Source organism: Prunus mume, linkage group LG8 (genome assembly GCF_029339155.1).
Source record: "Prunus mume cultivar Tortuosa linkage group LG8, ASM2933915v1, whole genome shotgun sequence".
Classification (NCBI taxonomy): Eukaryota; Viridiplantae; Streptophyta; class Magnoliopsida; order Rosales; family Rosaceae; genus Prunus; species Prunus mume.
Window position 1 is genome coordinate 13,758,436 of NC_142705.1, and position 16,477 is coordinate 13,774,912.

At 37.9% G+C, this 16,477-nt stretch overlaps 1 protein-coding gene across 1 annotated transcript; it reads right to left on the reverse strand.

The window, feature by feature from the left end:
- Positions 1-327: 327 nt before the first annotated feature.
- On the reverse strand, positions 328-4,866 carry LOC103339230 (pyrroline-5-carboxylate reductase-like). Its single transcript, XM_008242504.3, has 7 exons — positions 4,465-4,866; positions 3,645-3,693; positions 3,403-3,494; positions 2,376-2,448; positions 2,039-2,159; positions 1,496-1,601; positions 328-848 (listed from the first exon to the last, which is right to left on the reverse strand). Exons 1-7 carry the CDS (start codon positions 4,687-4,689, stop codon positions 663-665), a joined length of 852 nt encoding a protein of 283 aa, XP_008240726.1. The 5' UTR covers positions 4,690-4,866; the 3' UTR covers positions 328-662.
- Positions 4,867-16,477: the final 11,611 nt, after the last annotated feature.

The following is a 16,477-nucleotide window of genomic DNA, read 5'->3' on the forward strand; positions in this document are numbered from 1 at the left end:
GTGTTTTAGTGAAACTCCCATTTTAATAAGGTTCCAGTTTATGATTAACATAGCCACTTTTTCATTGGTTAACATTAAAATAATGTACAAAAATTATTGATCCACATCTGAACAGTTTAAAATATGGAACCAACAAACTTTCAAGCCTAAAAATATCCTATACCCCAATTTGGCCACATGTACTCTCCAACATACACCTAACATAATCTGCTCCAGCCACAAACAAGATTGCCTGCCTAACATAATCTGTTCCAGCCAGCCACACACAAGTACGTGTTGGGAACATAAAAATCCCAAATTAAGAATTCGAAGCCTTAACTCACAATATATAAAATTTACGATTCATTGTCAAAGTTTTGAGATCAATAGTCTAATTTTAACATGATATCATAGCAGAAGATCGACAGTTATTTTAGTAAAATTTACACTGAGAGAATCGACTTTACTAAAGTAGAAACCGTTTATTTTACATAGCAGTCAAATGTACATTCATACACTGGAAGTAGAATCCACTTCAACACAATGCAGAAGCATCATACCATGAGCAACATGGTACAAATTGGCTGGAATGGCCAGTCTCCTGCATTCGGAGTAACATTCTGATGTCGTTGTCATAAGCATAACCAACCCTACTAGGGGTAATTTACTCATGGAAAGCCAAGTCATTGGCCCATCTCATGGCTACGCTTGGTAGTAGCAACAACCGCATTCATCATGCTTGCGCGAAATGCACCCTTCTCAAGCTCATGAATCCCAGCAATGGTGGTTCCTCCTGGTGAAGCAACTTGGTCTTTCAGCTGACCTGGATGTTTTCCTGTTTTCATTACCATGGCAGCTGCTCCGTAGAACTTCAGCAGAACAAGAGAGACAGAAGGGAAAAGATATAAATCAGAAGCCTAGAATTGTTCATAACATGAGGACCAGGTCCTAAAGAATATAATTGCCAGGCAAAAGCATGGCATATCATGAGCCTGCGTGAGGTTGTAAGTGTCTATAGAGCGAGAAGAAACTTGGAGGAGCATTCTATAAGAACATCTTATATTCCGTTGAAATTATGATCCTCCAAAATGTTTCGAAACAATATCTCAAAGTTCAATCAACTTCATTTCTTAAAAAATGATGTTCTGATCACTCAGATATTTGTGCATCTAAACCTATCAAATGCCTGCATTATTAACTCAAGAAAAAGAAGCTGGAAGTGGCTGAAGAATGAAACAGAAGCTATTCTTTACTAAAAGTCACTTTCTAAATAGACCGTGAAAAATCCGTACGTTTGTATAACCCCTCACTAGAATGTGTGTTCTGTGAATCCAAAGTAGAAGTCTGAGCTTTTTAGCTATCTCATTTAAGGCCTTGAATTGTTTTCAGAAGCATATATCCAGTACCCAGCATAGACAAATCTTGGAGAAAGATAATGGAGTGTCAAGATATATAAACGTTATAGCTTATAATACACCACTAGATTCTTCAGATATACATAACAGTTTCCACTTACAGCTTGAGCAGCAAGACTCAAAGCAATTTCTCGTGGTAAGCCTCCGGCTACACCTCCATCAGCCATAGCTTCTATTGCTATATATACAAATGCCGTACCAGCACCGCTGCAAAATTATCCAAACAAAAAGCCACTAACTTTGGTGAACGGCTATTGATGCATGTCTCTACCCCTTCAATTATGCATTTTCTTTTTTGAAAATTGAAAGAGATGCGTATGCGAGAGGACACATCTATGGTGTTTAGTACTCCACAAAGTGCCAATAGAAATAAACAGAAGAGCAGTAACCAAATGTACCTCTAAATATTTGTTGACAGATGAATATATGTGCACACAGAATGATGTGTAAGTGCAAGAGCAGGTGCATTTCCAAACTCTAATGATATACATAAGCAGTAACCAGATACGTCCTAGTTTACAAGTGTGATTATGTTTTATCTTTTGATTTAGAACAAGAATGATACAGCAGCAGCAACAATATGCTACCCCAGTTTACATGAGTGATTATGTTTATCTCTGATGATAGCAAAGACATGTACCTACCCGACTGCAGCAGCAGCATCAGACAATTTCTCATCCATTTTCCACACCTTGCCAACTGCTCCAAATAGATCTGCTATTAGCTCTCCGTCATTTTCTGTTGCAGCTTCTCCCAAGTGCATAACTGTTTAATTTAAGTACATTAGCTCTCCGTCGTTGTCAAACATAGGATTGGACTAGTTATCCTCTCCAATCAAATGTAATCCAGTACAATCCAATCCTACCTCATAATCCAGTTCCCAAATATGTCCAAATGGCAGTGAAGTTAAATAATTCAGACGTAGAAAGCATTTCTTTCAGTATAATATGATAAATGTGAGAACAAGGAATTAGTTGTTACCTGTAGCTGCCTCACCAATGATAGAAGCAGTAGTGGGGACTACTCTAACAAATCGACCATGACCAACCCATTCCTGGATAGAAGCTTTGAACAAATAAGTATTAAAAATATGAAAGTTCAGAAACTTGACTGTAAATTAATAATCTTTGAAAACTTTTTCAAGCATATCACAGTAATGCTACCAACAGATAGCTTAAGGACACAGAGGAAAGAGTAGAAATGTTTGCATTGAAGTATCGTTTCTTCTGGTAATGGATAGAACATGAGAAAATTTGTAAGCAATCATGATTCTATCTAATTTGGCTTACTTTTCCATCTATGATGACCACCGCTTTTACTCACTAGATATTAGATTCATCCTTACCTTAGTAAAGATAAACCAAAATGACACTTCAAAACGAACATAATAGATTTGATAACTAAGGTATTTTTGGAATTGGTCAAGGAAACAGGACTTTCGAATTGTAACAGTACCAGTTCAAAAGAATAAATTGTAACAGTATAACAGATAACTGAAATCTTCCAGAGAGTATTCATGAACGACCTAATGAATAATGTTGAGCGTCTGCATAACTCCATAATAATGAATAATGTTTACTATCAAAGTGAAAATCAGCCTGTATCAAATGAAAAACAACTCTTAACCTTCATATCATAGATAAAATGCATATGTTTTCCAATATTAAGTTGCTAGAAGATATTCCATAAAACCTGTATAGCAATTGGCAGAGTAGACAGACCACATTGTGATTGATGATAACATCTACACAGAGTCAACTGGGAAGATGAATTTTAACCGGACAGAATTGTCTAAATATCGCAATATGCTCTGACCATGTCTTACAGTTGAGACTCAACGACCGGCTAAGAGTGAATCTAGAGTCAGAGGACATGAACCTAAGAAATCATCATTTTGTAATAAATTGGTTGAGAAGTTCCGTCATCATCCCTTAACATTATTGAGATTCTATTATTAAGCATTTATGCAACAAGTCGTCAATTTCATATAGCAGTCATCTATACAAACCTGCAGAGCTTGCAATTTATGTCCCACAGCAAGTGACAGAAGAAGTTTATTTTGTGAAAGTAGTGGCCGTAAGTCCAAGATTACTTCCTTAACTGCATATCCAACAATCCAGTTTATGATAAAAGAAGATAAAACTTCATAAGGATTATCAGTGATCAACAGAGCGTTAATAAGAATGCATGTCAAATTATTTCATATTCAAATATGGAGGGGAAAAGAAAACCAAGCGAAAGAAGGCGTACGTATTTGAGGTTTCACTGCGAAAATGATTACATCACACTCTTCAACTACCTGTCCATGATATTAATGGAAAAGAAAAGGAGAAAGGAAAAAGGGAACTATAAGAGCAGTATAATATCACGGAAGCAGTGCAAAAATTAATTAAATCCAAGTTTGTTAATATATGAGTAAATAATTTGTTTTGTCCAGCAATTGAAGAATAGGGGACTTCTTGTCTCTTGCAGCAATGTAGGAAAACATGACTGGATTTAGTACATTGAAACTACATATTCGCCTTCTTTTCCTTTCCAGCAAACAAATATATAGCAATATCACATTAATGAAAAATACAAACATTTGCAAATATTTGGACGCATAATCCATAAAACATATTCGTATAGCGAAAACTGCCACACGAAACTATCTTCCTTTTCCATTAGAACTACTGTCTTGGTTTTTTTTTACTGTCCCTTTGTAATTTCTTTTCTGCAGTTCCCTTGTAATTGCTCTGGCTTTACAACCCATCTCCTAACTCTATTTGTTTTTCATTTGTGCAACATTCAGCAAATAACAACAAATAAAGGTTCAATTTTTATTGGGTAAATCAATGAATATATTGAAAATGAAAACAACGAACCAGCTACAACCAAACTCAATGAATATATTGAGAATGGGACAGCCCCAACCAAACTCAGCAAGAAGGGAGCACCAATTAACAACTAACACAAGAAACTGACAGCCTCACTGCCGAGGCCAACTGTCCATAATGGAAAAATTGCCTTATATATATGTTCCATGATATAAATGCATTGACTTTGACTATGACCATAAAGAGACATGTACCTGATGATTTTTCGGGAAAACCTTAATTCCCATGGATGTAAAATTCACCCTGCTTTCCGGGTTCCGGTGTGCCGTGAAAATTCTTGAAGCTGGTACTATACCCTGCTTGACCAATCCGGTTGCAACACTTGATGCCAAGTTACCAGCCCCAATGAACCCCAACTTGAAGGCTTCCTTGTCAATTGGGTTGACTTGTGCTAGTGGTGACACTTCCTCACCTGCCATTTGGTTGGCTCTGCACCCAAACTGAATGCTCCCTCAGCAGCACCTGATCAGATTAGGAAAAAGAAAGAGGTTGCTGTAGTTGTAGTGAGGTGTTGGTGTTTTTTGATTCAGAAGAAAGACTTCGGTGTCTCTGTCACGGTTATGATAGGCAAGGTTTTCTACAGAACGAGACAAGGTTGGAAATGTTGGCGTGACTTGTGGATATCGACTTACTTTCCTTACACACCAAGATTCCTATTTTATTTGTAATTGATTTACTTTAATTCTCGATTTCCTCTGTAAATAGATTTAGAATTTATTATTTACTTGCCATTCAGGTTTTGTTGTATTATAAATATGACTCCTACAAGGAGAAGAATACATAGAAAATTCCACAAACAAATATTCTCTTATAGTTTTCATATTTTAGCATGGTATGAGCGGCGATCTTGGAATTGCGACTTAGTTTCAAACCTTGCCGCTATGGGGTTGATGATTTTCAACCCTCATGGAGGTAGCACGCACTCCTTTTCTCCTTTTCAACCAACCATACTGAGTTGAGTGCCCAAATGGCTCAGCTCCTGATGCAGAACTTTGGCCCGAATTTGATCCTGAATCGATCCTATTTTGACGACCCCAACCCCGACCTCGACTATGACGACGACGACCCCGACCCGACTCCAAGACGATCTCGCCCCAACTCCGATGATGACCACAACCCCGAATTTGTCTATGATTCGACCTCGATCCCGATTTCGACTTCGACTCTAGCCCCGACTGAGCTCAGATCCCGATCCAATTCCTACTCTACCTATATCCTATGCATCTTCCGCGCGCAGATTATGACTTCTCGACTAACGACACCGACACATGGACTAGATTGCGCATATTGTGGTGATCCGAGACACACTCGTGAGACTTGTTTTAAATTGCATGGCTACCCCGATTGGTGGGCTACTCTTAAAGATCGAGGACAATGCAATACGACCAGTAATGGTACTGGTTATGGATTCCATACTTCCGATAAGATTGATTCCAGGAGTTGGATAATTGATTCCGGTGCAACTGATCATATGACGTTTGATCCTGATGATTTTATGAATACTACACAACCTCGACGAACTCTGTATTGCAAATGCCAATGGCGTTTTATCCGTGATGTATGCATCACTGCACTCTCATCCTCTCTCACACTATCTAATACTTTACTTGTTCCATCTTTATCTACTAAATTGTTGTCCGTTAGTCAGCTTACTGAACAATTGAATTGTTGTGTACTCATTTACCCGAGTTTTTGTTTGCTTCAGGATATTCACACTAAGGAGATTCTTGGTCGTGGTACTAAGAGAGGGGGGCTATATTATGTCGATGACTTCAGTCCTGGCATAGCTAACAGTGTGACGCATCCCTTTGATAGCAAACAAAAGCAAATTTGGTTGTGGCACTGCGTCGATTGGGACATCCGTCTTTTAGTTATATGAAGCATCTTATACCAGATTTATTCTCAGGTTTCAAGGACTCCGACTTCACATGTGATACTTGTATTTTGGCTAAGAGTCACCGTGTGCCCTACCCGTTGAGTACGAACAAGTGTACTACTCCATTTACGTTAATTCACTCTGATGTCTGGGGACCTTCACCTATCACTGCTCCCTCTGGTGTTAGATGGTTTGTCACATTCATAGATGATTGTACACGGATGACATGGCTTTATTTGCTGAAGAATAAAAACGAAGTGTTTTCCCGTTTTCAATCATTCCACAAATAGATGAAAACTCAGTTTAATGCTCAAATCCAGATTCTTCGCTCCGACAATGGTGGAGAATTTGTCAATCATGACTTTCAGACTTACTTCCAACAACATGGAATTATCCATGAGACGACTTGTCCTCAGACACCGCAACAAAATGGTGTTGCTGAACGAAAGAATCGACATCTTCTTGAAACCGCCCGAGCACTTCTGATTGGCGCTCATGTTCCTCGCCATCACTGGGATGATGCTATTGTCACCGCAGTTCACCTAATCAACCGCATGCCTTCGGTGTATTGACTTTAAAACTCCCTTACAAAGCTTGCAACACAGGCACCTCTGCCCTCTGCTTTGGTACTACACCCCGAATCTTTGATGTGTGGTTTGTCATCTCCACAAAAATCAACGAGCAAACTTGATCCATGCGCCGCATGTTTTTGTGGTTATGCCACTCATCGTAAAGGCTACCGTTGTTATCACCCTCCTACACCGACGCATACCTATGTCACTTTGGATGTGACCTTTCTAGAATCGAGTTTGTTCTTCCATGACCCATCATCCAATTCTACGCTTGGGGAGATACGAAATGAAGAGCAGAATTTGAGCAACTTGAAAACGAAGAAATTCTCCTATGTACGTAAATAATTGATCATCCCGAGTCCGAGCACAAGATTACTCTCTAAAGCGACCAATCGCCCATTCATAACGATCAATTACCGACCCACCAGATCCATACGAAGATATTTCGATCCGAGTCTCACACCTGCTGCACAATACGAACAACAAGATGAAGACCTCTCTAACTCAACAAGTATCAATGACCAATCTCCGAGAATATCCTTGAGGTAAGTACTCCTACTAGACTTGTGCATTTAGAGGATAAAACTATTGGATATCAATTACCTTTCAGCAAAATCGTAGGAAGCCACCAAATCGCTATTCACCTGATATTAGCAAGACATCCAAGTATCCAATTGCAAATCATGTATCTATGAGAAGTCATTCGAACCACTCAAGGCTTTTGTGCATCGCTTGTTCGCTATCCATATTCCAACCAAGGTCTCAAGCATTGAAAGATCCTAAGTGGGTCCAAGCTATAAAAGAGGAGATGAAAGCTCTTGAGAAAAATCAGACTTGGACATTGGAGACTATACCACGAGGAAAAAAGACTATCGGATGTAGATGGGTGTTTACTATAAAACACAATGCAGATGGATCTATCGAGCGATACAAGGCAAGACTTGTGGCAAAAGGGTACACACAGACCTATGGTATAGACTATGAAGAAACCTTTGCTCCAGTTGCAAAGTTAAACACCGTCAGAGTCTTATTGTCCCTTGCAGCTAATTTGGATTGGCCACTACACCAGTTTGATGTAAAGAATGCTTTTCTACATGGCGAACTCACGGAGGAGGTGTACATGGACATTCCTCCTGGTTATAATACTACTCAGACTGGAACAGTTTGCAGGCTACGAAAAGCATTGTATGGGTTGAAACAAGTCACCACGTGCATGGTTTGGACGGTTCACCATGGCAATGAAGAACAATGGTTTCAAACAGTGCAACTCAGATCATACTTTGTTCTTGAAACATCGGAAAGGGAAGGTAACAGCATTAATAATTTATGTTGATGATATGATTATTACTGGGAATGATAAACAGGAAATATCACAGCTACAAGACTATCTGGCTACAGAGTTTGAGATGAAGGATCTAGGTGGACTCAAGTATTTCTTGGGAATTGAGGTGGCTCGATCACAAATGAGGCATATTTCTCTCTCAAAGGAAATATGTCTTGGACTTGTTGACAGACACAGGAATGCTAGATTGCAAACCTGCGGACACTCCTATTGTTCAGAATCATCATCTTGGAGAATATCCGAATCAAGTTCCAACTAACAAAGAAAGATACCAAAGGTTAGTGGGAAGATTGATCTATTTGTCACATACTCGACCAGACATTGCTTATGCAGTGAGCGTTGTCAGTCAATTTATGCACTCTCCAAGTGAAGACCACATGAATGCAGTTCTTCGGATACTTAGATATTTGAAGTCTGCGCCTGGAAAAGGACTTATGTTCTCAAAGCATGGTCATCTAAATATTGATGGTTATTCGGATGCAGATTAGGCAGGTAATGTAACAGATAGAAAATCCACATCGGGTTACTTCACATTTGTGGGAGGTAATTTGGTGACATGGAGGAGCAAGAAACAGAATGTAGTAGCTTTATCCAGTGCACAAGGAGTTCAGAGGCATGACTAAAGGGATATGTGAACTTCTTTGGTTAAGAAAGTTGCTTACTGAACTTGGGTATAAACCTACATCAACAATGAATCTCTTTTGTGACAACAAGGCTGCTATAGCCATTGCACAGAATCCGGTTCAGCATGATCGTACTAAACATGTTGAGGTGGATCGACACTTCATCAAATGAAGCTTGAGGCTAAAGTGTTTCAGTTTCCTTTTGTGAAATCCGAGGATCAATTGGCGGATATTTTGACAAAGGCGATTTCCAGTAAAGCATTCCACAATTCACTGGATCAGTTGGGCATTGGCGACATCTATGCACCAACGTGAGGGGAGTGTTGGCGTGACTTGTGGATATTGACTTACTTTCCTTACACACCAAGGATTCTATTTTATTTGTAATTGATTTACTTTAATTCCTGATTTCCTACTGTAAATAGATTTAGGAATTTATTATTTACTTGCCCATTCAGTTTTGTTGTATTATAAATATGACCTCCTACAAGGAGAAGAATACATAGAAAATTCCCACAAACAAATATTCTCTTATAGTTTTCATATTTTAGCAGGAAACTGAAGGGCAAAAGAAGACATCGTTGTGCACTTTGTAATTGCGAGGGGCAATCATTGGACTGGAGTTTTTCAACGGATGTGCAATTTTAAAAACCTAAGAGATCAAAACAAAAAGAAACAAAAAAGGAAAAGAGAAGATAATTAAGCATCCTTATAATTTAAACAATACTAATGTTATTCATAATTAATTAAAATAATAACATTACAATTAACCTACAATTGTTGCCGACGAGCTTTTATATAATGAAAACGTCGCATTATATTTGCATTACTAATATAATTAACCTACAATTATTGTGACTTGCGATCGTTTTGGACTACCCGAATTATTTAAGGGAGGATGTGAAGTAGGCAGATTATTTGAAGGTTGATTTGAACTAGCTGGATTATTTGAAGGAGGGTTAGAACTAGCTGGATTATTTTAGGGAAGATTTGAATTACTCGGATTATTTGAAGGAGGATTTAAACTCTTTCTTTGAAAGTACCGTTCCATTACCGTACAATTAAAACAAAATAAGGGTTTTATATATATTACTATGACTAATTGACTATAATTTATCAATTAAATAAACAAATCAATATCAAATTATCAATTAAATAAACAAATAAAAATTAATTATACCTTGAATAGTGTGTCTAGTAGCCTCTTCCTTCTCGAGTTTGTTACTGATCTTACTAATAGCTAAATAAGAAAAAAAAAATTATTAAAAAAAATAAACAAAATAAACAAAATTGGCATTTGCTCAAGAAAAAAAAAATGCATTTGCCTTATTTTGGATTGGCGTACTCAAGAAGAAGAAAAAACGTATGATTCTTGTGATGCATACACAATTGAATAAATTGGTCCTTATATAGAGAATTCCAATCCCAATTAAGTACGGAATAATATAAATTAAAAAAGTCCAATAGAATGGCCAAAGAGACCAGTTTCCTATATTTTACCTTTTTTTAAAAACCTTGGTCCAAAACGCCGTCGTTTGGCGGTGGTATTAAAAAACCAACGCACACAATGATGCAACTCTCCCAACCTGTGGTTTGGGCATTTCGTCGACAGGTTCTCAGGCATCTCATTTCGGGCGATGTGCAATTCCACTGTGGTAATGGACTTTTCCGGGCGATCGGAGGTGTGTGCACCTCCTTGCACTTGCACAGGTCCACCACTAGGGGCAATGATACTATATTGTGAATTATTTTATTCTTTTGTTTAGCTTTTTTTAAAATAAAAAAATTACAGTTTTTGTTATAAATTCATACGTTTTGGGTTTATAGGTTATGGATGCCCACAATAATAGCCATTATTAACCTATCTAATACCCATCATTATATACTTGTAACCTACCAATTATGGTTGGTAAATGATTTAGGCCTCTCTGCCCCTATAAACAGTGGATCCAAATATGAATGGAATACAAGTTGATTTGAGCAAATTATACTGCCTCTTTCTTCTTCTTATCTCTCCTTACAAATTCCCTAGTTTCACAACACGTTATCAGCACGAAAGCTCTTGGCATGGAAAACAATCGTGGATGCTCTCATTTTGGGATAAATGACGAAGATATTTGTCTTGCGGATAGTGCAACTACGCACACAACTCTTCGAGATAAAAAATATTTTGATAATTTACATTTATCAAAAGCAAAGGTAACTACCATACTAGGTTCTGCAAACCTAAATGACGGCTATGGAAGAGCTCAAATTTTGTTACCCAATGGGACTCAATTCTCCATTGATAATGCTTTGTACTCTTTCAGATCGAGAAGAAATTTACTTAGCTTTAAAGACATTCGAATGAACGAATACCATGTTGAAACTCGAAAAGATCACAATGTGGAGTATCTTTGCATTACCACCAATATCAACAGCCAGAGGCGTATATTGGAAACACTTCCTGATTTCTCTTCTAGGTTGTATTATACAACCATCAAAACAGTTGAAGTCCGTGCTATCATGAACCAAAAGTTCATTGACCCAACGACTTTCATGTTTTGGCATGATCGTCTTGGGCATCCTGGATCCACAATGATGCGTAGGATTATTTCAAATTCAAATGGACATCCTTTAAAGCCTTACCATAGTACTTTGTGCATTAACCAATCTTGCAAAGCTTGCTCCCAAGGGAAATTGATCATCAGACCATTTCCGTCAAAACTTGGCTTTGAATGTCCATCTTTCTTATGGAGAATTTAAGGGGATATTTATGGGCCAATTCACCGATCTTGTGGACCATTTCGTTATTTTATGGTTTTAATCAATGCATCTACAAGATGGTCACGCGTTTGCCTATTGTCAACTTGCAATGTTGCTTTTGCTAGGCTCCTTGCTCAGATAATTAAATTCCGAGCACAATTCCTTGATTATCCAATAAAGTCAATTTGACTTGATAACGCTGGTGAGTTTACCTCCCAAACTTTTGATGCTTATTGCATGTCACTTGGTATTGATGTTGACCACCCAGTTCCCAACGTCCATACTCAAAATGGATTAGCATAAGCTTTTATTAAGCGTCTCCAGTTCATTGCTCGCCTTTGCTATTGAAGACAAAGTTTCCAACCTGCTTAGGGACATGCAATTTTACGTGCAGCAACTTCTGCTTGAGGCCCGTTGCCCAACACCATTCTCCCTTTTACAACTTGCCTTTAGGAGACAACCCAATATATCACATTTAAGTGTTTTTGGTTGTGCAGTTTATGTGCCAATTGCACCCCCACAACGCACTAAAGTGGGTCCTCAACGTCGATTGGGAATATACATTGGTTTTGATTCACCAACTATCATTCGCTATCTCGAACCTATGACATGAGATACTTTTACAGCACACTTTGTGGACTGTCACTATGATGAGACATTCTTCCGCCGTTAGGGAGAAAAACTATTCCCGAAAAACGGCTTGAATTAGGTTGGAAAATATCCATTATGTCTCATCTTGACCCTCGTACAACTCAAAGTGAAAGTGAAGCATGAAAGATTGTCCACCTTCAGCAAATTGCTAATAAAATGCCAGATGCATTCAACGACATAGGGAAAAGTGACAAAATCACATATACCTGCAGCAAATACACCAGCAAGGATTGATATCCCAATCGGATTAACCAATGTTGCAGCAAATGAATCATCTACTGCACGCCTCAAGTGAGGTAGACCCATTGGTTCGAAGGACTCAGGTCCTAGAAAGCGAAAATCAAAAGCATATTCCAACCCCAATGAAAACGCTCATGAAGATATTATTGGGAAAGAGATTGTTGAACACAATTCATCCAGGAGGTAAGTGTCATTGAAAATACACAAGCCAGCGAGAAAAGATACCTAAGACAAAAATTTCTGTAAATTTCGCATGCAATGATGAATTGTGGGACCGCAGTGAAATGGTTATCGATGATATTTTTTCTTTCGCAGTAGTTGCTGAAATTATAAAAGGTCATGAAGATATTGAACCACAATCTGTTGATGAATGCAAATAGAGGCTTGATTGGCCAAAGTGGAAAGACGCAATCCAAGTTGAGTTAATTTCCTTGGAAAAACGTGGTGTATTTGGACCTATGGTTCAAACACCGTAAGGTGTAAAACCTGTGGGATATCAATGGGTGTTCACAAGAAAGCGTAATGAGAAAAATGAGATTGCAAGTTATAAGGCACGACTCATTGCACAAGGCTTTTCTCAAAGGCCTGGGATTGATTATGAAGAAACATATTCTCATGTTATGGATGCAATTACGTTCCATTATTTAATAAGTCTAGCAGTTTCATAAAAACTTGACATGGGTCTTATGGGCGTTGTTTGCATACTTATGGGGAGTTAGATGCCAATATTTATATAAAGTCCTAGAAGGACTCAAGTTGTGAGAATCAAACACTAAATCACGGAACATGTACTCATTGGTAATCGTTCACTATATGAGTTGAAACAATCCGGATGAATGTGGTATAATCGTCTTGGTGAATATTTGATTAAGGAATGCTACATCAATGATCCCATACGCCCTTGTGTTTTATAAAGAAATCAAATTCTGGATTTGCAATCGTAGCAGTGTATGTCGGCGACATGAACTTAATGGAACTCTGAAGAGATCATTAACACGCTGAATATTTAAAGTGTGAATTTGAGATGAAAGACCTTGGAAAAACTAAATATTGTTTGGGCTTGCAGATCTTGCCCATCAATCAGCTTACACTGAAATTCTTTTTTAAGTGATTTTATATGGATAATGCCCACTCGTTGAGCACTCAGTGTTAGTTCGTCCATTACACACAAATAGATCCATTCCATCCTAAAGAGGATGATGAAATGATACTTGGTCAGTACCATATCTTAGTGCAATAGGTGCTTTATTATTTAGCCCAATGTACAAGGCTAGATATTGCATTTTGATAAATTTATTAGCGGTATATCTCGGCTCCAACACGTGAACCTGGAATGGTATAAAGCATATCTTGCCATACCTTGCGGAACAAGCTGATATGGGCATTTTATTCAAAGCGAACCTTCCAGCAGTCCAAATCTTGTTGGATCTGCGGATTCACAGGTATCTCTACAGTCCATAAGGGTCGCTCCCAACTGGTTGTGTTTACTTGTGGAAACACAACGATCTCATGTCGATCTACAAAACAAACTTTGGTTGCTACCTCTTCTAATCATGCAAAATTCTTGCGCTCCATGAGGCCAGTAGAGAATGTGTTTGGTTAAGATCCCTAGTTCATCATATTCGGAAAACATGTGATCTTTCTTCAACAACAAAAGCTCCAACAATCATTTATGAAGACAATGCTGCTTGTATAGCTCAAATTAAAGAAGGGTTTATCAAGGGTGACATAACCAAACATATACCACTAAAGTTCTTCTACCCGCATGGGCTTCAGAAGAATCAAGAGATTGAAGTCAAGCAAATTCGTTCCTAAGATAACCTGGCAGACCTCTTCACCAAAGCTCTTCCGAAGTCTATATTTTAGAAGTTGGTATATGGTATAGGGATGCAATGACTTTACAAGCAATCAGACTGTTGAAGATTAGGGGGAGATATCAATCGAGGAAACTCCTCAGTTTTATTACATTCGATGTATACTCTTTTTTCCTTCGATCAGGTTTTTATCCCATGTGATTTTTCCTGACAAAGTTTTTAATGAGGCAACATTTAGCACGTCCAACATGATGTCACTGTATGGTGGACATCCAAGGGGGAGTGTTATAAATCTATACGTTATGGGTTTATAGGTTATGGATGCCCACAATAATAGCCATTATTTACCTATCATAATACCCATCATTATATACTTGTAACCTACCAATTATGGTTGGTAAATGATTTAGGCCTCTCTATCCCTATAAATAGTGGATCCAAATATGAATGGAATACAAGTTGATTTGAGCAAATTATACTGCCTCTTTCTTCCTCTTATTTCTCCTTACAAATTCCCTAGTTTCACAACAGTTTTCTCTTTTTAGCCAAAATATTTTCTTATAATCACCAAATTATACTGGCTAATACAAGATTACAAGGAAATTATTTCTTATAATCACCAAATGAAAGTAATATTTGGAAATAGGAAAATATTTTCAAGGGAAAGCATTTGGAGGCAATGTTTAAGCAACTATTGTGGGAGTGATTTTCCTCCCAAGAGAATATTCGTCTTGAGATCTCGTCTTCCTCTTCGCTTCTCTTGTTCCCTATAAAACAACACAAAGTGAAAAGACCACACCCAAGGGGTGTTGGGCAAAGGTCATCCGATGCCTAATTTGGGTCTTGTGTGTAGGATGTGATAGCTAACAAAGTGTCGGAGATTTCTCTCGGGGAGACAGGTGGCGAGAGTGTAGTGTGTGTGTGTGTGTGTGTGTGTGTGTGTGTGTGTGAGAGAGAGAGAGAGAGTGTGTGTGTGTGTGTGTGTGTGTGTGTGTGTGGCGGCTAGGGTTTGAGAGAGGGGATTTCTGCATAGTTTCAGATGTCCCTCAAACCTTGTGCGTAGCCATGTATTTATAGGAGCCTCGAAGGCTAAAGTATAGGAAAAATAATTTCACACATGAAAAGGAATTATTCTCTGTCAAGTTGGAGAGTTTGAGTTAATTAGTTTAGTCAAATAATTCTCAAATTGATTGGATTAATTATTTGACATAGGATCTATAAATATGCTTCTACAACTGTGCTCACAACAATCATCATAACTGATTCCAAACCAATTCTAATACAGATTTGAAGGATTTCCAATTGACAACTTTTGCAAGATCTCACCATTGTTTTCGAAGACTGCTCTGCCACATCTTTGCGTTAGTATAATTTCCAATAGACGATCTTAATTTCCTGCTGCAACCAATCAGTTCAAGTTGACAACTCTTCGGCCCGAATCGAGTTTTGCTTTCTTTTCCATTTACTTTGCTTTAATTTTATGTTGTTTATCTTTCTCATAACAAGACTTATTGCTATTATTTTGTAGTAGTGATTCAAATTGCATTGTATGTTTGCAACTAGTTTAGTCCTGTTATTTTTTTGTGACTATTTTTAATTCAATTTAGCCCTTTATTTCTTATTTGCACTTGATAAATATTGAAGACCTTTATCATTTGAGGCAGAGAAAAGAACTACAATAAGCCATCAACTGTCCTCACTCCTAAAATATGAATATGGTTTGAATACTTTAGGTTAATTGTATTCTTCTCCATTAGGAGGTATATATAGGAGTTTACATGAGTGTTTTACAAAGAAATAGATACATTAATCAATTAGGAGAATATCTCCAAACTATATAAAATAAGGAAGTAAATCCCCTAATTAATCAAGGAAATAAATCTTCTTGATTAATTAGGATAGCTCACATCAACACTCCTCCTCAAGTTGGTGCATACACATCACCGATGCCCAACTTGGTAAGTGAGTCATAAAACACTATTCCACAAATAGCTTTTGGTATGACGATAGTGTTCATCTTGGCTACTAGGGCAAAGGTCTCTTGGTAGTCCATCCTATATCTCTATGTGTCCCTCTTCGCCATCAATCTAGCTTTATTTCTTTCAATGGATCCATCTACTTTTAGTTTCACAATATAGATCCACATGCATCCCACCGTCTTCTTTCCTTGAGGTAAAGGCATGAGTTCCCATGTGGCATTCTTCTAGAAGGCTCGCATTTCTTCATTCATGGCTTCTTTCCATTTTGAGTCTTCTAGTGCTTCATTCACACTATTTGGGACAGATATATTGGCCAATTACTTCACAAAATGTACACATGACTCTGCTAATTATTGATGGGGTAT

What these genes read in the sequence shown, in the direction of transcription:
- LOC103339230 (XM_008242504.3), bottom strand. Translation starts at nt 4,689, where the DNA reads ATGGCAGGTGAGGAAGTGTCACCACTAGCACAAGTCAACCCAATTGAC. An exon ending in GATGCTGCTGCTGCAGTCGG is followed by an intron (nt 1,602 to 2,038) that starts GTAGGTACATGT and finishes ATAATTTTGCAG; the next exon opens with CGGTGCTGGTACGGCATTTG. An exon ending in TGAGTCTTGCTGCTCAAGCT is followed by an intron (nt 849 to 1,495) that starts GTAAGTGGAAAC and finishes GTTCTGCTGAAG; the next exon opens with TTCTACGGAGCAGCTGCCAT.